This window comes from Netta rufina, assembly GCF_964035555.1.
Source record: "Netta rufina genome assembly, chromosome: 27".
NCBI classification, from domain to species: Eukaryota; Metazoa; Chordata; class Aves; order Anseriformes; family Anatidae; genus Netta; species Netta rufina.
In genome coordinates, this window is record NC_140151.1 from 1,805,251 (window position 1) to 1,827,399 (window position 22,149).

The window sequence follows — 22,149 nt, forward strand, 5'->3', positions numbered from 1 at the left end:
CAGGGTGTGAGCAGCAGGGCAGGGTGTGAGAGCTGCCCCGGGGCTGGGGGAGGTTGGAGGGGGAGGCCGGCCACCAGGGAAGGGGTTGTACACCCCGTAACGCACAGCCCCAGGGAGGTGGTGGGGGATTGTGCCTGCCTGCTGCTCCCCGAAACTGCTACGGGGCAGCTCCTGGGGCCGGAGCTGACCTCTTTTCCTCCTGCCAAACCCCACACCGCCAGTTCTTCCTGGCAGCTTGCTCTGCCTTCATTAGCAGAGCTAATTAACTTTGGAGCAGGCAGCGATGTGCAGCAAAGCCAAGGGCACAGAACTAAGTGTGAGCTGGGGACACACTGAAGCCCTTCAGCCTTGCTGTTGAACCCTTTAAGGTTAAAAAGTGGGTGGAAAACAGCCCCAACCGCTCCCATTTCCCCCCAACCACTCCTGCTTTCACCCTGCTTCCCCCACACACCCCGCAGCGCAGAGGAAGAGGAAGGGCTCCACATTTATTCCAGCTGCTGCAGCCGCACTGTGCTCCTGCACGCAGCTCCACTCTAAAAAACACTGTACAAAGCATCATCATAAAAAAAAAAAAAAAACAAACACAAAACACATGGCTCCACGCCTACGGAGGGGACACAACACCACCACGGCTCGGGTTTGGTCGCTGTCCTACCCGCAGATCCTCCCCGAGGAGCGGCGCAGCCCCGCGCTAGTCGGAGTCGCTGTCGCTCTCCGCTTCTTTCACGTCCACGCTGAACTTGTACTCCTGGTCGCAGCCCATGTAGGCGTCGCTCATGAAGTACAGCGTGTAGTTGTGCGTCCCCGTGGCCGGGGCCACGAAATCCAGCTTCACCTAGGCAGCGAGGAAGAGCTCGTGTTGGGGCTGCGGGGGGCAAACGGCGGCCGCAGGGGTGGCCGGGGTAACGCAGCACCCAGCCCCGCTCACCTTGGCTTTCTGCTGCAGCGTCAGGCGCTTGATGGAGATGAGGCTGTTGGACTTGGAGTCGCCGATCACCACCCACCAGCCCTCCTCGCGTTTCTGCGGGGGAAGAGAAGGGTTAAGGGGTGCCAGGGGGACGATCCCCAGCCTGGCTTACCGCCTGCAGGTCCAGCACGCACCTGGGGGAAGAGGGGAGCGATGACGGGGCCGGTGACCTCCTCCTCACGCTCCAGCTGCACCAGCACCACCACGGGCCCCCCGCTGCGTGGAGAGAAGCGAGGAACACGGTGAGGGCGTCCCCTGGGCTGACGCAGCACCGAGCGGCCGCGCCACCCTCCCCGCCTCACCTTCGGATGCTTTCCTTCTCCACCACCTCGTAGGACAGCTCGATGTTGGGGTAGCGGTTGCAGAAGCGGGCGACGTCGGCGATCTGGGCGTCGGAGAGCTGCAGCAGCGCGTTGCGGTCCTCGTCCTCCATCTCCATGATGTCGAAGACGCTCTCGACCCCCTGCATCAAAGCAGCTTTCAGCCCCACGGCCACCCCACGATCCTCACGTTCCCGTCAGACCGTTCCCCATTCCCAGCACGGCGCCTTCCCCAGAGATGGGTAGAGGTTTTTTTACCTTATCCGTGCAGCGCTTGATGTGCTCCGAGGTGAAGTGAGGCAGCTGCTTGAGGTAGGAGTCCTTGGACCACATGGCCTGGGTCACCATTTGCGCCAGCTCCATGGCGGCCAGCGCGGGGCTGAGCCAGCCATTGCTGGACAGCACGTCCACGCACGCCTGGATCAGCCGGATCGCCTGGGGGCGAGGATGAGGACGGGTGAGAAGGCAGCACCGAGCCACACGCAGCGCGGGCGGGATCCCAGCCGCCTCCCTGTACCTTGCTGAGGATCTCCTCCGTGTCCGACTGCAGCTCGGCGCTCAGCTGCATGCGCGACAAGTGGGCCTGCAGCAGGAGGTTGGTCTTGACGTGGGGGTCGTTGAATTTGGGGTTGGTCAGCTTGTGGGGAACCTTCTGGGCCAGCTACGGAGGGAAACGATAAACATTTAGCCCTACAGAGCAGACAATGCAGGCAGCCCTCCTCGCTGTGACCCCGCGGGACACGTCTGTCCCCTGCAGATCTGCCACCGCTGGCAGCTCGGCGCGGAGGCGCTGCCGCTCACCTGCCGCAGCAGGTTGTCCTCGTGGTGCCTGATGGGGATGTTCTCGTACTCAGCAGCGTTGGAGATGATTTCAATCAGCCCTCGCACCTTGGTTTTGGCATTGAGGGACATGCTGAAGAGCTCTGGGGAAGACAGAAAAAAACAAGGTCAGGGAAAAGCAGGCGGCGTTCACCACCACGTTACAAGAGAAGCCTTCAGGCAGACAACACCCAGCCTCGTGCTACAGGAGGGAGTTTTATGCAACCACCCACGTGTGCAGAGCTTTCTCTACCCGCAGAGCAGGAAGAGGACAGAGAGCTGGAGCACCAGCAAGTGCTCGTGTACACCGCCCACCCCGGCAGAGCCCTTACCGATGGTGGTGTAGTTGATGTAGTAATAGGCTGCGATCATCCCCAGGTTCAGCGGGGCCACGTCCATCTCGTCCTCGATGCTGATGCACTTGGACTGCTCCAGGTCACTGAGGGTCTGCTCCACCAGCTCGGAGAGGTGATCAGAGAGGTGCCTGTGGGACACGCCTGCAGGTACAGCAGCATTGCAGTGAGGCTCAGGAATTCCCCAGGACGGACAAAAGCTGCTCTTGTGGAAGCAGAGCCCCCGAGCAGAGGGTCCCCGGTATCCTCCCTCATCTCCCCCACCCCGTATCCCCGGGGCAGAGCCCTCTGCTCACCCTGCAGGTTGTAGTAGTTGGGGTTCTGGGTCATCCTGCGGTACAGGAAGGTCCAGGTGAGGTAATCCACCGCGTCCTGCTTGTTTTCTATGGTCTTGGTGACAATCTCGGCGTTGAAGTGGTCGTGCATGCAGTGGTCCAAGTGCGACTCCACGGGCAGGGGCTCGTAGAGGAATTTCTTGAAGAAATCCTAAAGCAGGGCAGAGGTAGAGGGGAGAGGATAAATAAACCCAGCACCTCCAGGATCCCAGAGCACCTCCCAGGCTGCAGGGCTCTCAGCGAGGGCTGCATTGGCCTGCCCAAACGTCCCAGACAGGAGATGGACATTTGCAGGCCAGAAGCTGCGCCTGGCTCCTCACCCACCTTCTTGGACCCCTGGCACATGATGACACAACGGCCCTCGTCGTCCTGCAGCGGGCGGTTAGCGTGGCCCACCATCTGCAGCACGTCGTAGATGGGGTAATCCACGTACCTGGGGCACACAGAGGGTCGCTTTCATGAAGCGTGGCTGCTCCAAAGAAAGCTACCGGGGCCTTGGACCCCGCAAGGACAGGGAGGGAACCCTAAGGGATCAGGGCCCCATTCCCTCGTGCCCGCCCTCCACACTCACGCGTGGATCTTGCCGTTGTAGTACTGCGTGTCCATGATGATCACCAGGTGCGCGGCGATGTTCATGCCCCAGCAGAGGCTGCGGGAGGCAACCATCACCTGCACTGCGCCTGCAAGGCACGGGGAGAGCAGTCAGCCCACCTCACAGCCCCTGCTGGGGTCACAGACATCTCACAGAGAAAGACGTGGAGGTCCTGCACTTGCACACACGGCTCTCAGCATACAGGGGAGCCCAGAAGGGAAGGTGGAGTTTAAGATCAAAGCCTTTTGGGACCAGGGAGGCAGAGAGACCTGGGCAGGCTGTTATCTCCAGCCCAAAGACTGCAGACACTTTGGGGGAAAAGGGTTTAGGGGAAGAACAGCCGGTGCGTCCCCTTCCACCCCCTCACCAGAGCTGAACAGCTGCTCCACCACGCGCCGCTCCATGGCCGTCAGCCCCTCGTGCAGGTAGCCCACCCCATTGACGAGGGTCTCCTTCAGGGTGTTGTCATTCAGCTTGTCCAGGTACGGCACCAGATCCTTCTCCGCGCAGTGCAGGAACCTGACGGAGGCGGGGAGCAAAGAGACTGCTGGGCACAGCGAGCCTGGCCCTGTCCCCCCTGGGCACAGCAGGTGACATCTGATGACACCAACCGATGGGAAAACCCTCCCCCAGCACACTGAAACTGCCAAAATCCTGCCCCTGCCTCAGTCAGAAGAGGGACAACAGCCCTGCACCGAATCCCCCGTGGCCACGGCACCGCTACCTTTGCCTCTGGACGTCCGAGGCGCACGTGGTGAGGATGTTGATGGCCGTGAGCCGCGTCTGCTTGCGGGACGGGACAAAGACGATGACTGGCTTCTTGGGAGAGTGCTTCATGATGGCGTGGTAAACTGGCTTGGCCATGGAGAGCAGGCGAGTCTGCGTGTGGCTGATGTTGAAGCCCTGCAGGGGAGAGGAGCAGGCAGCGATGCCATCCGGAGAGCAGGCAGAAGGGAAGGGGAAACGGGAAATAGGCGACGGGGTCGTCAAACCCTACCTGGATGTGCAGCTCCAGCGGCACGGGGCGGACGTTGGGGTGGAAGTTGAAGGTGGAGGTGGCACTGCAGCCCAGCCAGTGCGCCACGTCCTTGGCGTTGGACAGGGACGAGCTGAGGGCCACGATGCGGATGGGCCGCTCGATCTGCGAGGAGATGTAGCGCATCCGGGAGCAGATGACCTCCAGCACGGGCTGCGGGAGGGATGGGACAGGTTGCAGCAGCAGCAGGAGGGAAGCACCAAGCCTCCCTCCTTGGGCACTTCAGCCCAAGCCCCCTCATGCAGCTACAGCCATGGAGACCCCAAAGAACACCGCCCCTGAGCTCCTCAGCTTCCCAAGGGACCTGGGGCTCCTGTCCCAGCCCACCCCACAGCTTGGGGAAAGATCCCAGCAGGAAAAGCTGACCTCAGGCCAGATGTTACATGAGCAGCCAGCCACCCCCCTGCAACTCCGCATCACCTCCAAGACCCACACGACGATGAGGGGCACCCCAACGACCCGCACCCTCCTCCCCAGCAGCCATACCCCGTTCTCGCCCCCGATGAGGTGCACTTCGTCCACGATGAAGAGGTTGACGTTCTGGACGTTCTTACGCTGCTTCCAGCGCCGGGACAGGATGTCCCACTTCTCGGGAGTGCTGATGATGATGTTCCCTTTGCCCAGCAGCTTCAGGTCGGTGCTGGTCTCCCCCGTCAGCAAGACCACCTTCTTATTGAGGCGCTCCTGGAACTTTTCGTACCAGTCCATGAAGACCTGCCAAAACGCAGGGGATGCTGCTGTCAGGCTCACATTAGAGGAAATTGTACCGAGTCCTTGGGGACAGAGATGTGCAGCTGCCAACGTCAGCACGTCAGCAGTGGGGTGGTGTTTCTTTGCTCCCTCACAGACAGGAGGAGACCACAGCTCAGCAGAAGCCTCAGGAACCATCCTGAGGGACGTGGCAGCTCAGAAGGGATGGGGAAAGTGGAACAGGACAAGAGGAAACAAACCTAAACTGGAGCAAGGTTCCGGTTCTCCTCAGGACGCGGGGCCTACCTGCTCTGCCAGGGCCTCCATGGGGGTGATGTACACGCAGCGTCCCTCCGAATTCTGGAGCAACATCCTCAGGATGGCAAATTCGGCACAAATGGTCTTCCCGCTTCCCGTGGGGGCACCCACAAACACGTTGTCGTCGCTGTTATAAACGGTGTTAAACACTGGGGGCAGACGGACAAGACAGAAGAGAGCAGCTTAACGTCATCTCCAAGGTTTTCTACCAGAGCCCTGGGAACAGGCAAGGACAACACAGCCCGGCCCCAGCCCGCACAGGGAGGAGCTGTTTTAGGAGTTTCAGCCCAGGATCCACTGAACAGAGCACTCCGTGACACTACCTCCTCAGCGTGAACTCCCTATTTCCCTATTCTGGCTATGCCCAGGAAGATGAACACGGGCACAGCAGCTTTGCTTCACTCCCAACCCCGTCCCTACAAGCAGCACAGAGGGAAAAGTCTGGAGCCAGCTGGCTCTGCAAGGCTGAGCAGTGTCAGCACGGACACAGCTCCCAGGAGCAAACCTGCTGCCAGGCAGCCCCAGACAGGCTGCTTGATTTTCTTGAGGAATTTATCAAAGATTCTTTGCCCCATGGAGAAAAATTTCAAGCTGTCAAGACCCTAAGGCTAGGGGAGGCAGAAGGGATACATTTTTTTGCTGAGGAGTTCCTCACGTTACATGACGACGCCTCACAAAAGCAAGGGCATGGCACTGTGAATGCCAAAACAGCCAGACCCCAGTCTGGAAGAGGTGAGCAGAGCTGGTACCCACCCTGAGTCTGGATAGGGTTGAAGAAAGGGAACTTGTCCTGGTAGAGGCTCTCGAAGGCGCTGTTTCGCAGGGCGGACACGGGCAGGGGCTGCAGATCCAGCAGCTCAGTCGGAGGAGGGTATTTTTCAGGGAGGATCAGGTGGCGGAAGGAAACGGGCAGCTGGGTCTCGCAAGCTGTCAGACACACGCAGCATTTTTACCTCAGAGAGCGCTCCAGAGCTTTCATCTCTGAGCTGCCCCTCTCAAGGGGATCCCCAGCCCTCCTGTTGCTTGGATGGCAGAAATCTTTCCCCCACACAGCTCCAAAGGAGGTCCCGAAGCACCCTCAGACCCCAAGGAGAAGCAGGGGGGGCTGACGGGGTGAGACTTACAGAGCCAGCGGTCGGAGACCACGCGGATAAAGTACTGCGGGGGCAAGGGCTCGAACACGGGCACAAAGAAGGTGACGAGGTGCTCGTCCTGCGCGTACTTGGCTTTCAGCAGGAAGTACTCGTGGTGCAGGATCACCTCGCTGTCCACGTCCTCCACCAGGATCCAGAAAGCTTCAGATGAGCCATGCACCTGAGCAAGAGCAGCCGTTACCTTCCTGTCAGGGTCCAGATCTCCCTTCTGGACCTCCAGGAACTGCTCAGCAGCTCTCCCGGAGCGTGGTAATTAGCCTGGTGGTACTTAGCTGCCCCCCCTTAATGACAGTGGCTCTTCTCCTGCGCACAGCTCACCTTCTCATCCCACTGGAAGTCAGGGGCGATAGTGAGCTCCACCTTCAGGGTGGAGCGGGTAATGGGCTGCAGGTGGACAGAGAGCTCCAGCTTTGGGAACAGATGGACGTATTTGTGGATTGTCTTGCCCATCTTGGGCATCCGGATCAGCTCCCCTGCAAGAGAAAGGCACTGCTGTCAGGACAGACAGACAACAGCAGCTCCCAGACCGAGCTGTATTAACAGCATCTGCAAGCCAAGCACAGCTGGAAGGGTGCAGGTGCTGGGGCAAAGCTTCAGCTTTCTGCAGGGTGTACTCAGACCCCGTGGTTCTGCCTCTTCAGATGGGACCAAACACCCCAACCCCTGCGCCAAAACCTGGCAGAGGGGAACAAAAGAGGCAGCCACCTCTCCCTGCTGCATTTGCCCCGCGCCTCAGTACCGATTTCGTTGTGGTTCAGGTCGTAGAGCCGCTCAAACGGGAAGTTCTTCTTCTCGATTTTCTTCACCACTTCTTCAGGCAGCTTCTTGAACTGGCGCAAAGGACACATGGACTGCCACCTGCGAGGACACCGCAGGGTGAGACGGGCAAAGAAACAGGGTGAGGTGAGCAAAGAAGCAGAAACAGCAGCCTTCAGAGCACCAGGTTCCTCCTGCTGCCAGGAACCAGCCTGCAGCCAGACACACGTGGTGGGTGGCAGCTTCACACCCTGGCCATGCTGGAGAACCTCATCATGTGCCAGAGGCACCCAACCTGCAATCAGAAACGACCTCGGAGGTTTTCTGACTTACATGCGCTTGTCAATCATCTTGCAGAGGTTGAGGGTCTTGTCGGTGAGCTGCGCCCAGCCTCGGTTCAGGACTATCTCGAAGATGGCACGCATCAGCCGCCCAGCAGACTGTGGGAAGAGAGCAGCTCTCAGCGCGTGGCTGGGATCATCCCAGTGACATTTCCTCCTTTCTACACATTTTCCTGCCCAGCCACACGATGGTTTGAGCTCAGGTCCTTCATCCCAAACGCCCACAGGAGGAGCAATTACTTGACTCCCAGCCCTGGCAACCTGGCACTTGTGGAAGAACAACAAGGCTACATGCAGTCCTCCAGCGCGGAATTATCTCAGGATTTTGATTACAAATTGAAGATGCCAACAAAGATCTAATTCCCACACTGACAGGAGTTAGACCTCCTTTCCGCTGACAGCTCTAGTTACTTTCAAAGCCATTTATGAACACAAACCAAATCCCTGGGGTGCAAATTGTTGCCCCTCTTAGCAGGAAGACTGCAATGTGGCTGGACTGCAAACACCCAGGAGGAGATGGAGAGGCCCCAGCCACGTTCCCTCACTCACCTGGGTAACGTACACCATGTCTGCCATGAGAGCAAAGCCTTCCAGCTTCAGCTGCGAGATGAAGGCCTGGAGGAGCACGTTGATCTGGGGAAGGAGATCAGAGAGGGTCTCAGTGCCAGCTGGGTCTCCCCCACACCAGCACTGGTTCCAGAAGGTTCTGACACACGGCAGGACAGGAGTGGCCAGCGGGGCTGAGTGACAGCAGGCCCAAGCAGAGCAGTGTCTGCAGCTTGTTGGGCATCTGACGTGTGATCCGAGACACCCCACAGTGGGAACAGAAAGCTCTCTGTGAGCAGCAGACCATGGTGGCATTTGGCACAGCAGTTCTCACAAGGATCACCCCTCCCTCAAAAGATGAGCAGAGAAGTCCCCTCCTGGGCAGGCAGGGCTCACCTTGGCGCTGGGCTCCTCGATGCTCTCCTTCACTGGGATTGGAACTCGCTCCAGCAGCTTCTGAAGCTCCAGTTTCTCCTCCTGCAGAAAGCCAACAGAGGAGAGATGAGAACAGCCCCGCACAGGACAAGCTCTGCATCATCCCCAGCTGCACAACGACCAACAGCCTCAGGGCTGTATCACTCGGGATGGGTTTGTGGCTCCATACCTCCCTCACGGTGATGTTCCTGAACTCTGAGGACAGCGAGAAGACCCGAAACAGTTCGATTTCACTCAGGGTGGGCTTCAGGAGCTGGTTGTAAGTTTGCATCGTCTCGTTGGTGATGTAGTAGTGGCTGGCAATGCGGCCCAGCTCTGTCACCTACAGCAAGGACAAGCCAGTGAAGAAGCAGAAAGACACCCGACTGCTCACGGCGCAAACAGCAGATACTGAACAGCAGGGGAGACATTGCCAGGCAAGCCAAGTATGAACTCTCGAGCTACAAATCCCCCAGGAAAGCTGCTTTTCCTGGTACACAACTGCACATCTCACACCCTCCCCTTCTCATCTCATTCCCTCTGAGGCAATGAGAACACAACAGGAGTGTGAATTTGCTTAGAAGACAGCAGCAAACACACCGTGATGAGACCAGGGTTCACACTGGCTCTCTCTGTGCCAGCAAACAGCTCCCTGGAACCACAGACATACACGAAGGCAGGTCTGAATGAGGCAGCCCTCCCTGGGGTCTGTATTTCACCAGCGAGATGCCTCTTGCATCCTTTCTCTCAGCCAGAGGACGCTCCTGAACAGCTCTGCCTGTCCACAGCTCCTTTCCCAGGTCCCGTCTCACCTGGAAGTTCCCCGTCTTCTTGTCGTACTTCACCAGGTTGTTCTTGTCCAACATGAGGGCTGCGGTGTGGACCAGGTCCAGGCGGCGCTGGTCCAGCAGCGGATCTCCCTTCAGGTCATCGTGGGATATCCCATAGAGCGTGGGGGAGCGCAGCATGCGGATGTACAGGTAGGTGTAGCCCAGCCAATTCACTGCGTCCTGAGGGAACACCAAGGCACCGTCAGAGCCGCCAAAAAACCTTCCCCAGCAGCAAGGATGACGTGCCAGCACCAAGCCCAGTGCTCCCAGCACCGGTGTAGGACGCAGCGGGCTAAGCCCAGCTGAAACTTGCTGGGTCAAGATCAGACAGGAGCTGAGAAGCCCACTGGTCAATACACAACTCCTCTCCATCAGAAGAATCTTAAGGGGTTATAGAACATGAAAACCCACCCCCTACACACAGACTCTTCCCCAGTGTCCTTATCCATGGGGAAAACTCTGTCTGCTCTGAATGCCAGAAGCAGCTACCCATTTCCCTGACAGCTTGGCATTTCTCATGGCTGCCCTTCCAGATCCGTTAAAAATCTCCATTACATTTGCTCCCTGTGCACTGAAGAAATACGCTGCAAGTTCCTTTACTCCCCTGCAGCGACGCTGCTTTTCCCCAGCACGGACCATCCTTTGCCTACCACAATTCCATCCGGCTCTCTGGGAGCAACGAGGGCTGCGTGTACCCAGAGGGCAAAGATTTGTGCTCACCTTTGCGTTCTGCACATTCCCGAGCACAGTCTCTGCATTCAGCATGTCTGGGAGCTTCGACACCATCTGACTTTCAATGGGGAGCTGCTGGTTGAGCAGGGACAGGTAATACTGCAGCTCACCGTGGGATGTGATGAGGATCCCCTCACCTTTGGTATCGTACTGAGGCCTCCCAGCACGCCCCAGCATCTGAGAAATGAGAAAGCGAGGTCAGCAAAAGATAAGAGCTTTTAGCTTGGCAGTTTCTCCTTGCTGCTGTGACCTGGGGCTTTACATCCAGATTGCTCAGTCTGCCGTTACTTCTAGTTGGCAGGAGACACACATAAATATCTCAGATGTGTCTGGGCAAGATAATGGGAGAGGAATCATTTGTCTTCTCTGCTCCCGATCTGTTCCTCCTGTGCCCTCACAGCAGGGCAGCTCCCAGAACAGCTGAGAGTCTGGCAGTACAGAGCAGGGAGCCGCTGCACTGAGAAAGTACAGAAGCAGACCTCAAATGCACCTCAGCAGGAAGGGAAAAATCCAGCCCCGGGGCATGGCAACATCACTGTTAGCAGAACTTCACCTGCAGGATGTCCAGAGCGCCCAGCTCAGTCCAGCGCCCCTTCTCAGGGCTGTACACCTGCGTCCCTTTGATGATGACCGTGTGAGCGGGGAGGTTCACACCCCAGGCCAGCGTTGCTGTGGACACCAGAACCTGTAGGAGCAGCAACAGCGATCAGCAAAACCAGGCAGAGGCCCCTTCCTAGCGTAAAGAGCATCCAAAACGTTGGCCAGGCACAACAGGGACAAGGGCTGGGAGCTGTGACTGTCTCAGCAGTTCAGCAGAGGAAGGTCAGATACAGCAGGGCTTGGGATCTTCAACCAAATTTGCCAGCTGACTGCACGGCTCGGGGAAATGACCCTGGGAAAACCCTTTGCCTACCAGTTATAACGCAGACACTGAAAAGATCACTGTGCAGGAGTGCCCCAGCACATTGCTATTTCCCACCAGAACCTCCTACTTTGCTGAACACGTTTTCCCAGCTAAGAAGCAGAAGCATTTAGATTTACTTTCCTCAGAGTTCACCCGATTTGTGAAGTTCTTTGGGTGACAAGCCTCACCCCATGCTGAACTCCTGCTTTTTTGAAGCAGCTGGTTTCCTACTGAGCTGTTACATCCTTGTAAGAATCAGATAAAACTCAGTGCCTGGTCTCCAGGATGAAACTTGTAGAGGAGACAGCCTGCTCTGGGACAGACCTCTAACTTTAAACGCTCTTCTAGGTACTAGAGGAGATTTTGCCCTCTCCACTCCTGTCTACGTGCTTTTAATTTCTCTCCTGTCAAGGCTCTTTTCAACAGCCATTCTCAAGATTTTGCACAAAGGGCTAGTGGAAAACATGCTTTGAGTATTTCTTGTGAAGGACCTTCCCCAAACAACCATGCCTGGAGGAAGCAGCAGCTCCTCCTGGGAAGCGGGGCTCACCTGGATGTGCTTGTCAGCAAACAGATCCTCCACCAACGTCCGGTCCACTCGCGTCATCCCAGCGTGGTGGATGGCAAAGCCGTAAGGCAGAAGGTCCTTCAGCTCCAGGTTCTGCAGCAAAAACACAACCAGTGTGAGGGTTTCTGAGCCAAGCAACACCGGGGAGAACAGCAGCGACAGAAGGCAGCGTGTGGCCTAGAGGGCTGCAGATCTGTGACTGGAAGCATATTTGGACCCGCACTTCTGCTCTGGCTGTGTCAGAGCAGCCCTGACCACGCAATCACCTTGCACTGCTCAGCTTCTGTCCTCAGGACCTCGGTGGAGGCCGAGCCCTCCCGCAGGAAGAGGCCCAGGGTATCTTTCTCCAGACACATGTCCCTGATGGCCCGGGCAGTCTTTCCAGTCTCCTTCCTGGAGTGAACGAACACCAGCACCTGTCAACCAAACACACGGCACCACTGCTGAGAGACAAATCACTGCGGCAGCTGGCAAGGATTCCTCACCCAAGCTGCTCTTCGTGCTCACGATGGGAAGTTTAACAGATTTAGAATTAGCCCAGCTGCCCGGTGAGCCATGCTACTGCAGCTAGCACACAGCCAACAGAGCTCCTGATCTAACTGGGCAGCACCGCAAAAACTCCCCCAAAGAGAAGTGGACAGGTCATCCACTGATCAGACAGCTGGCACGGAGAAGAGAAGTTTGTGTTCCTTCCCCTCCCAGCTGCCATCAACCCCTCAAACCTACCCTCTTCGCCTCAGCAGCACTGCTGCAGCTACAGCAACTTCAAGTCTCACCACCATGGTTAAGTGTGTCAGGAACGACAAAATAAAATATCAAACCTGGTTCTTTCCAGCATGCTCCATAATCTTTTCGTAAACAATCTCGTTCATTATCTGGAAGCGCTTGATGGCTTTCTTCTCCGTGATACCCACGTAGGTCTGCTCCAGGGGCACCGGGCGGAAGCTGTCAGAAGAAAACCCAAGGCCATAAACGAGCAGAAGGGAGAAGCGCTGACACAAAGGTCTGGTCAAGAGGCATTTCTTCGGCCACACCACTTCCCCTACACAGATCCTGTATTTTGCATTACTGAGGTCAACACACTTCCTCGTGCCTCAGCTCACTCTAAGATTTGATGGCTCTGGTTCTGCCCTGTTAAACACTGCAGGAAGGGACAGCAACACTTGTTCTTATTTCATGGAATCCACTTGCTATGCGCACATCCAGGGAGCAAAAACAGTGTTTCAGAACTCCCACAATATTAATCCAGGCTTCCTCCAAACAGCTTCTGCAGCACACAGTGGCAGTTTATCTGCCTTCTCTAACGCGTATTCTGGCAAGTACAACACAGAAACCCTGACACGCATCCTGAGGCTGTATTTAACTGCTCTAGTCCTGAACGTGTGATTTCTGGCGTGTGTAAGAGCAAACAAAGACAAGGCTAAGCCAGGCGAAAGGCCCGGTGAGAGCCTGGCATCATCTGGCAGACACACACAGCTGCCTCCACAGGAGCCCGGCCTTCCCCACCTCTCCACAGCTACCCACAGTCAGAGCAAAACCTCTCCCAGCCTTTCGCAGTACCTGTTATCAAAATAGAACAAGCCTTTGGCAGGGTCCACTCTGAGGAACGTCGCCACGTCCTCGTAGTTGGGGAGGGTGGCGCTCAAGCCGACGAGCCTCACGTCCTCCTGCGTCATCTCGATGTTGCGGATGGCTCTGGCTACCAGCGACTCCAGGACGGGCCCTCGGTCATCGTGCAGCAGGTGGATCTCATCCTAAAGGGGGGAAACCACAAGAGTTCCACCCCTGCTCCAGCCTGGCTCTATTTTTTTCCTTTCCTAGCAGACCTGCTGAAGCAGGCTCACCCCCACAGCCCAAAATCAAGTCCGCAGCCAAGCACCAGAGACATTTTCAGCTGCCAACACGTGCTGAAGAGCCGCGTGCTCGGGGCTTTGCGGTGCTCACCAGGATGACGAGCCGCACCAGCTGGGTGTAGGTGCGCTCCCCTCCCTTGCGCGTGATGATGTCCCACTTCTCTGGGGTGCAGACGATGATCTGGGTGGCACTGATCTCCTCCTTGCACAGCTGGTGGTCCCCCGTCAGCTCCGCCACGTTGATGCCGTACGTCGCCAGGCGCTAGGAGGAAGCCCGGGGCTGTTAGGCTGGATCAAGGCGCGTTCCCCAGGGTTGTGTTAGAGCAGCACAGCCCCGAGGCACTCGCTGGCAGCTTTATAGGATTCTATAGGATTCTATTTTATAGGATTTTATAGCCCAGGCTGGTATCCTGTACCAACACACCCTGAGAGCTTACTGAAGGCAGACTACACAAACAGAGATTAAAGGAACAATCCAACCCATACTCTCCTAGAAAGCTCCTGCCAGACCTTCTATCCTTCTGCCAGACCTTCTATCCTTCTGCAAGCATAACAAAGCCACCGCAACACAGCTCCGCTTGCCCAACCTCCAGTTCAAGCAGGGCGGGCCCAAAGCTCTCCTTACCTTCCCAAAGCTGCCCACCATCTCCTGCACCAAGGACCTCATGGGTGCGATGTAGATGATCTTGAAGTCATCCACGTTGATGGTCCCGTCCATGTTGATGTGCTTCCCGATTTCTCGCAGCATGCACATGAGTGCCACGTTTGTCTTCCCAGCGCCCTAGATGGCAAGCAGAACCAGTCCCATCAGATTCACATCCTCTCCAGGATGAATGTATGTCCCAGAGCAGCCACTCTTTTCTGCCCCAAAAGATCATTTTTCCAGAGGCTAACGAAGTATTTCTCTTCCCCCTCCCCATCACAGGGAACCCGGGTGTCAGGATCCTTACCGTGGGAGCACAGAGCAGCAGGTTCTCATCCGACTCCAGCGCTGCACGGTAGAGTTTGCTCTGAATACGGTTCAGTGTTTTAAATCCCTCAAATCCAGCCTGGGCATATTTGGGCAACTTTTCCACGGAAACCAATTGCTGGAAAGGGAAAAAAAAAAAAAAATCAAACTCGATGCCTTTGTTTCAGTTCCTCACAGGCTGCAGGGCACATGTGAGACCTCAGAGACACGCTGGGGAGCAGCGGGGTCATATTGTCTCCAGATGGCAGAAAGAGGTGAAGCCCCGTGCCCTGCGATCACGGAGCAGGTTAGGGAGAGATCAAAGCAGGCACATGAGCCCGCCTGTGCACTCCCAGCAGCACAAGCCACAGCTGGCTGCACCATCAAAAAAGCAAATCCCCGCCGTGTTCTCCTGATGGAACGGATCAGCCCGCATTTCCGCTGCCCAGCACTGATCAAAAGAGTTAATTTCTCACGCGGCGTGCAATGCATCAGCCAGACCTCTGGCCCAGCTGCCTCACACAGCACAACGGTGAAACGCGAGCAACAGCAGAGCCGAGGGCTCAGCACAGCAGCCGAGTGGGGCAGGGGTGTCCTGAGACAGAACACCAGCACAGGATTAACAACCCATAAGTGAGAGAACAGAAATCAGGAACCCTCCCCGGCCACATGAAATCCCTTAGCCTAAAGCAGCGATCCTTCAAGAAATTTGGAAAGGGGTCACACCATACGAAGGCCGGCTGAGTTCCAGGAAGTATCAGCGATACTGAGAGCAACTCAGCGCCAAATAAGTGGCAACAAAGCAGGTCACCGACCTCTTCAGAGCCAAAAGGCTTCGGCTTCAGGGCCGGCACGTGCACCTCCTCGTAGCCCTTGCGCTGCCTGCGGAAGGAGCCGTCGGGCAGCTGGCACCGCTTGTTGGCCATGAAGTGACTGCCCTGAGCGAACACCAGGTCCTCCAAGTCCAGCACCTGCCGGGGAGCCAGCGCCTACAGACAGCAAAGGGAGAGTGAGACAGGGAAGAGGCGAGGAGCGGAGAGCCCCTTCCTGGTGCTTCTGTCCTGGGACTGCCGGTAAAGAGACTGCATCCAACCGGCAAGCGCCTCTTCAGTGCACGAGGGGCTTGTCCTGGGCATCTTCCCAGCCACGACACTTCAAAAAGACTCTCTGCACTTAGGACAGGGCTAGGAATTTGGACAGGGCTTTGAAGAGTCTCACCTCTCCTCCCTGGTCGAGGTCCATGGTCTCCAAGTCAGTGTCCATCCGGGACTGACGGACACGCTCCCGCCGGGAGCGCTCCTCCTGCAAGGAGACCAGAACTGAGCGCTCCGCAGAGCAGCGCCCACACGAGAGCTGCCCAACCTCCTCCAGACCCGGGGGCTCTCCTGCCACGCACAGCTCCACACCCTGCCAGCCTGCACAGCAGGACTTTTCTCAAGTACAGGCATTCGTGTCACCACAACCTGCGATTCTGGGCAGTAGTTTTTTGGTCCAGGACCTAAACTTACTTTGCAGGAGAGCACAGAAAGAGAAGCAGGGAGTGAAGGCACACAAACCTGCCCTACTAAAAGCCCAGTGCACAAAACATGCCAACAGCACTCCTCAGAGACACAAAACTGGCCCCTCATGTCGACGTAACTGGTGGTTCTTTTTTTAGCTTGGTTTGTTTTTTTTTGATTGGCTTGTGCTTTTTTTTTTTTTTTTTAGTGTAACAACAAAGCAGGAATATGATGTTACTCCAAAATAACAAAACAAGCCCACGCTCAGTCACGGAGCTGCTATTCTCCAAAGGCCAAGCAGAGCAAATCCAGCACCGCAGTAAGCCTGTGGAACGCTGCTCTGAATTGTTTCTTGGCCCGCGGTGTTCAAACACTGGTGATTAGGATTTGAACGGAGGTGAGCAGAGCGGTTCATGGCAGCGAGCCTCGCACTGAGGGGGCTCAGAGGTGAAGCAGAAACGTTACTAGAAAGTTAACACCAGCACAAAGACGTGAAACTTGCACACATCAACGTTTTTCCTGGGAAGAGCAGCCATCTGAGCCACTTAAAATAGCAGACGATAAACACGCTGCCTCTCAGCTGAGTCTCAGTGGTCACCTAAGCAACATTTCCCATGCTTACGAGATCCCAGCTGACTCAGCAGGCTCCTCTCACGCAAACAAAACACGCAGCTGAGTGACACAGCTCAGGCAGCAGCAAGGATCCTATGGTTCCCCTGCTCGCCCAGCCTTACCCGGATGAGATCTTCCTTCTCTGTCTCGTGCAGCTGATACAAGAACTTGGACAGCTCAGGGTCCGCTTCCATCTTCCCCATTATCCTTTCTTTTTCGGCTTCGCTTTGGGCACTGGCCAGCAAAGTGCAGTACAGGACTGAAGAGAGGAAATTAAGAGATGGCAGGCGGTCATAAGGCTAGAACCAGGAGGAACAAGAAGAACCCGAACTTCACAAAGCAACACGGAGGGCAGTGAAAAGCCCTGGGTGGCATTAGAACCGGGTGTCAAAACAGGAAACCAAGGTGGCAAGGTGATGGGGAACACCACTCACTCATCATCCGATGCTGCCGCAGCACTTTAATGAAGTCGAAGGTGTTAAAGCCCAGGAGCAGAACGAGCTGGTTCTCACATTCCCGGTCATCGCTTGCGGTCTGGCAGAAGACACGAGGAACAAGCAGTTACCTCTGCACCGTGCAGGAGAATCCCTCTTTGCACAAAGTAAAACGAGAACTGAACTCAAGTGGAAGCAAACAACAGCTCCAGGCAAGACGAGGTACCTGACTCAGGCTGCAGATAAAAATCCCACCCTGTCTGATTGCCCCCATCCCCATGAGTCATGACACTCAGCACACGAGCATCAGCCCCAAAATTAGCAGGGCAACAGGCCTGGCTTACGACGATCTCCCAGCAAAGACTGACAGAAAAACCAATCCCCTTGGAAGAACATCTCTCTGCGTGTTACGACCTCTAACCTCTGCTCCAGTGCCCATCTTGTTGGCACACGCGGGATAGCAACAGCTGCACTTAATCGTTTAGTTTGAAGAAAGGGAGTGTGCGGTGTCAGGGCAGCTCCCTGCCTCCCTGAAGGGTCCTGGCAGAATCCTGCACGTCGGCGGGCCGCTTACCTTCAAGATCTCCAGCACTTCGTCTGCCTTCTTCTGGGACACGATGGCGTCATCGTAGAAGCGGCTCAGCTGCCGCTGAAGCCAGAAGGCATCGATGTCTCGGGGGTGCAGGTCCTTCTTCTTGGAGCTCATCAGCTCCCCTGATGCCACGAGCTTGGGAAAAAAAAAAATAAATACATAAAAATAAAAATAAAAACAAAAACGTCATCTTCCTCCAACAACAAAGCGGGCACCTGACCTCTGTGCCGCGGAATGAGCATTTTGGGGCTCCCTCTACCCACCCAGAGGAACCTGGAACCCGCTGCAGCCGTTTGGCTGCCAGACCCCTCACCCTGCCATGTTACTTCTGGCCTGCACCAGACAGCAGCCCTCAAGGCCGCCTTCCACCCGCCGACGAGCTTAACTCCATCCCCAGCCCAAAAGGATCCCTGGCTCCCCTCCAGATGACCCCGAATCACGTTCCACATCCTCCTCAGTGACTCACGTTGGCTGAGAGGGTGCAGCGGACGACAGCTTCGTCTCCCTCCATGTCGTCATCAGACGCCTCGTCACGCACTTCGCCATAGATGTCCTCGTCCCCTTCCTGTTGGAAGAGGAGTTCCCGTAAGCAGCTCTCACAAACATCAAGGAGAAGCTTCCCCTCGACAGAAATGAGCGATCTGGCAACTCCTTCCTGATGGGAAACTGAGCTTGTGCTTTTAACGTCAATATAAAGCTGCTGCTCAGGTAGAGGAGGGTGCAGTACGCTTATTTTGACTCTTAGAATCCTACAGAGAGGTTTTACTGGTGACTCCAGCAGGCTCACATTTGTCTCTCTCATTCTCTCAGCTTCTTCCAGAAACAATCCCAGCGAGCATTTCTGTGAAATACTTCCAAACAGCGCATTTGAATTCATCCCTTCCTCCTGAGCTGTCAAGTTTCCCCAAGAGATCTAAATACCACCATCTGTTTTCCATCGTACTGACTCATGATAAGCCTTGGATTAGCAAGATAATCAACAAATCCTCCCAAAGCCAGGAAGCGGCATCTAAAATAATCCCTCCTCTCCTTCCTGGCAGAGAGAGCCCGGCCCGAGTCCGTGCCCACTTCCCAACACGCCCGAGGGACACAGACAACAGTCCCCGTGCAGGGGCTCAGCTGCCAGGCTGCGGCTCCTCATCGCTCACCTCCTCGTCAGACTCGAACTGCACGTTCACGCCGTACGTCTCGTCAATGTTGTCATCTGCAGGGAAGAGCGGAGTTAATTAAGCAGAAAATCTGGGGGCCATATGCAAGGCTCGCAGCTCCCCGCACCCCACCTCTGCACGCCCGAGAGATGAAAAGAACGGCATTTGGGGCTTGAAAGCTCTCCAAGCGTTTCCTAGGCTGTGTGAAAACGCGGCCCCTGGAGCAGCACTGGGCCTGGCAGTCCCCGGGGCTGCAGGACGGCGCGTGTGCCCGTACCCATGTTCTGAATTTCCTTGTCGCCGCCGTAATCGGTGATCTTCTTGCCCAGGTTGACCAGCACGTGGTAGCGCGTGTCGTCCGTCTGCCCCAGCAGCAGGTCGATCTCCTTCCGCCTCTCCTTATCGCGCAGCTTCTCGTTCTTCAGCACTGCCAGCACCTCGTCGGCAGCCCCGCAGAGGATGTCGCGTGGCTGCGGAACGAGTCACACCACACGTTTGATGTGGGGAAGGGTTCGGTGCCCCCTTTCTCCTCGGAGCACTCCCACCCTGTCCCGGCCCCGTCCCACGCCCTCACCTGGTCTCCGAGGGCGGCCTGGATGAAGCTCAGCAGCACCTCGTAGGTCTCACGCGTCTCCTTGGTCTTGGGCTTGTAGATGATTCCCACCATCTCGTCAATGCCCTCGGACAGCAGGGTGTAGCCCTTCATCTTGTTGATGTCGTGCCTGTCCTCGTCACGCTTCCTTCTCCTGCAAGGGGGGAGCGCCTGGGTCAGGCCCCGAGCGGGGACTCCTCCAGCCAGCACCGCCACGGGACAAAGTTCATCACCTCCATCCCTATGGGCTCACGAGAAATCCCAAAAGTGGCGATGCCACCTTGGTGCCCGACTGCCACCGGTGAGGACTGGGAGCAGGGGACTCAAGGCAGCGCTCTGAGCAGCTCTGTCCCCCTGCCCATAAGTCCTGTGGGACTGTGGGGGCGGTGCTCTCATCAGGCTGTTATTGGGCCCCTCACTGCAAGAAGGGCATCGAGGGCCTGGGATGCGTCCAGAGCAGGGCTACAGAGCTGGGGAAGGGCCTGGGACTCAATGCCTGTGAGGAGCGGCTGGGGGAGCTGGGGGGATCGGGCTGGAGAAGAGGAGGCTCAGGGGAGAGCTCATTGCTCTCTGCAACTGCCTGGAAGGAAGGGCTGGGGGGCTGGGGGGCGGCCTCTGCGCACAGGGAACTGACAGGAGCAGAGGGAACGGCCTCGAGTTGTGCCAGGGGAGGTTCAGGTGGGCAATGAGGAGCCATTGCTGCTCAGACAGAGCAGGCAGGCACTGGGACGGGTTGCCCAGGGAGGTGGGGGAGTCCCCGTCCCTGGGGGTGTTCAAGGTGGGTTGGACGTGGTGCTTGGGGACAGGGTCAGTGGTGCCAGTGGTGGCAGGGGGATGGTTGGACCAGATGATCTTGGAGGGCTTTTCCAGCCTCAGCGATTCCACGATTCCAAGAAGAAAGAAAGGAACAGATTAAGTTTTAATTTTGCACTTCACTTTTATCTTCTTGGAGCAAGCACCCTCAAACAAAGCAAGCGAGCCGCCTGCACACCCCAGGTCAGCGGCTGTTAGCGCGCAGCCCTGCGCTCAGGCCACCGAGGCATTTTCACCACAAAACCCTCAAATTCTCCTACATTTATAGCACTAAAACCAACGAAGAACACATCGCTTAACACCATGGAAGCCAGACGAGCCGCGCAGAGCTTTGCCCCCCCTGCCCCCACTCACTTGGCGCGCCGCTCCTCCTGCATCTGGGGCTTGGTGCGCTGCGCCTTGTCCCCCATGCGGGTGCCCTCCAGCTTGCCCACCAGCGACAGCACCTCGCCCGTGGGCTCATCCCGCCGCGTCCGGTCGATGAGCGAGCGGTCGGCTTGGAGGACGAGGTTGGAGTTCTGCGGGACGGAACGGCGCCCGGTCACCGACCCTTTACGCCCTTATTCCCATCCCTTTACCCATTTACCAACCCTTTACGCCCGTATTTCCCCCCCGTTTACCCATTTACTGACCCTTTATGCCCTTATTCCCCCCCCATTCACCCGTTCACCGACCCTTTACACCTTTATTCCCTTCCCCTCACCCATTTACCGACACTTTTCACCCTTATTCCCCCCGTTCACCCGTTCAACGACCCTTTACACCCTTATTCCCATCCGTTTACCCATTTACCGACACTTTATGCCCTTAACTCCCCCGTTCACCGACCCTTTACACCTTTATTCCCATCCCTTTACCCATTTCCCGACCCTTTTCACCCTTATCCCCCCCGTTCACCCGCTCACCGTCCCTTTACGTCGCCGTTCCCGCCCCGCCACCGACCCCTTACACCCTTACTGCCCCCCCCACCCCCCCAAACCGTGCCCGTGGCGGCTCCGCGCCCCTCAGCGGGCTCAGCACCGGGTTACCGGCGGCGTAACGGGGGAGGGGGGATGGAGAAGGAGCAGGGGGAGCCCCCGGTGCGGCCGGGGCCTGAGGGGTGGGGGCGGGGAGGGAGCCCCCTGGGGCCCGGAGGCCGAGGCACAGGGAGCGAAAGCGGGGTCCCGGGGGTCTGGGGCCGTGCCCCGGGAGGCGAGGCCCGGTCCCGGTGCCGGTGCCGGTGCTGGTCCCGGCACTCACCGCCTTGTACTCATACTGCAGGCTGCGGGCGGTGACGTCCGCCATGTTGCCGCCGGGCTGGAGGAGGCCGCGCCGCCGCCGTGCCCCGGTTCCCGGAGCGGAACTTCCGGGCCGAGCGGAAGCGGCCCGCTGCCGGGCCCCGCCGCGTGCCCACGACCCGGAAGCGCTTCCGCCGCGCGGCGCCTCACGCGCGCTGCGCCTACACCCCCCAGCATGCCCCGCGGCGCGCAGGGGCGGGGACAACCCCCTCCCGTCCTCGCTGATTGGCTGCGACCTCCAGGAGGCGTGCCCTCCCCTCGTGCCCTCATTCTCCTCCCCCAAACACCCGACGCCGATTGGCTGCTCCGCAACGCCCCCCCCGCTCCCCTATTGGCTATCCCGCGCGTCACCGTTGGCCGTTAACCCCCCCAACCCGGGCCGGCCGCCTCCCATTGGCTCCCCGCGGCGGGAGCCCCGCCTTTTCCTCGCAGCTCCGCCCCCTCCGCCGCCATCTTGAAGCCGGGGGTGCTGAGGGAGCCCTGCCCGGCCCCGCCATGACACCTCCGGGGCGGCGGGAGGAGGCGGTGGCGGCGCCGCCGGGGGAGCTGCGCTGGTACCAGATCCCCCTGTCCTCCGCCCGCGTGCCGCGCTCCGGCCTCTTCAGCTACGGCTTCCAGGCCAGCCTCCGCTCCTACCAGGAGCTGCGCGCCCGCCGCCGCCTCCGCATCGGCCGCCCCGTGGCCCCGCCGCCCCCCCGGCCTGCT

The 22,149-nt window shown here is 57.8% G+C and overlaps 1 protein-coding gene across 1 annotated transcript; it reads right to left on the minus strand.

Moving 5' to 3' along the window:
• Positions 1 to 466: 466 nt before the first annotated feature.
• SNRNP200 (small nuclear ribonucleoprotein U5 subunit 200) lies at positions 467 to 21,539 on the minus strand. The gene is made up of 45 exons (XM_084302446.1): positions 21,407 to 21,539; positions 20,522 to 20,685; positions 19,337 to 19,508; positions 19,040 to 19,232; positions 18,763 to 18,818; positions 18,081 to 18,179; positions 17,597 to 17,749; positions 17,023 to 17,122; positions 16,711 to 16,847; positions 15,696 to 15,779; positions 15,293 to 15,466; positions 14,479 to 14,616; positions 14,154 to 14,309; positions 13,620 to 13,790; positions 13,236 to 13,429; positions 12,497 to 12,620; positions 11,942 to 12,091; positions 11,658 to 11,768; positions 10,757 to 10,888; positions 10,192 to 10,380; positions 9,454 to 9,651; positions 8,832 to 8,984; positions 8,624 to 8,704; positions 8,231 to 8,314; positions 7,674 to 7,780; positions 7,324 to 7,442; positions 6,903 to 7,057; positions 6,555 to 6,744; positions 6,184 to 6,357; positions 5,419 to 5,579; positions 4,909 to 5,136; positions 4,384 to 4,575; positions 4,111 to 4,289; positions 3,754 to 3,905; positions 3,366 to 3,474; positions 3,119 to 3,227; positions 2,756 to 2,945; positions 2,439 to 2,603; positions 2,089 to 2,210; positions 1,805 to 1,948; positions 1,546 to 1,722; positions 1,270 to 1,430; positions 1,102 to 1,183; positions 929 to 1,021; positions 467 to 835 (listed from the first exon to the last, which is right to left on the minus strand). The coding sequence occupies exons 1-45, from the start codon at positions 21,449 to 21,451 to the stop codon at positions 692 to 694; spliced, it is 6,411 nt and encodes a 2,136-aa protein (XP_084158572.1). The 5' UTR covers positions 21,452 to 21,539; the 3' UTR covers positions 467 to 691.
• Positions 21,540 to 22,149: the final 610 nt, after the last annotated feature.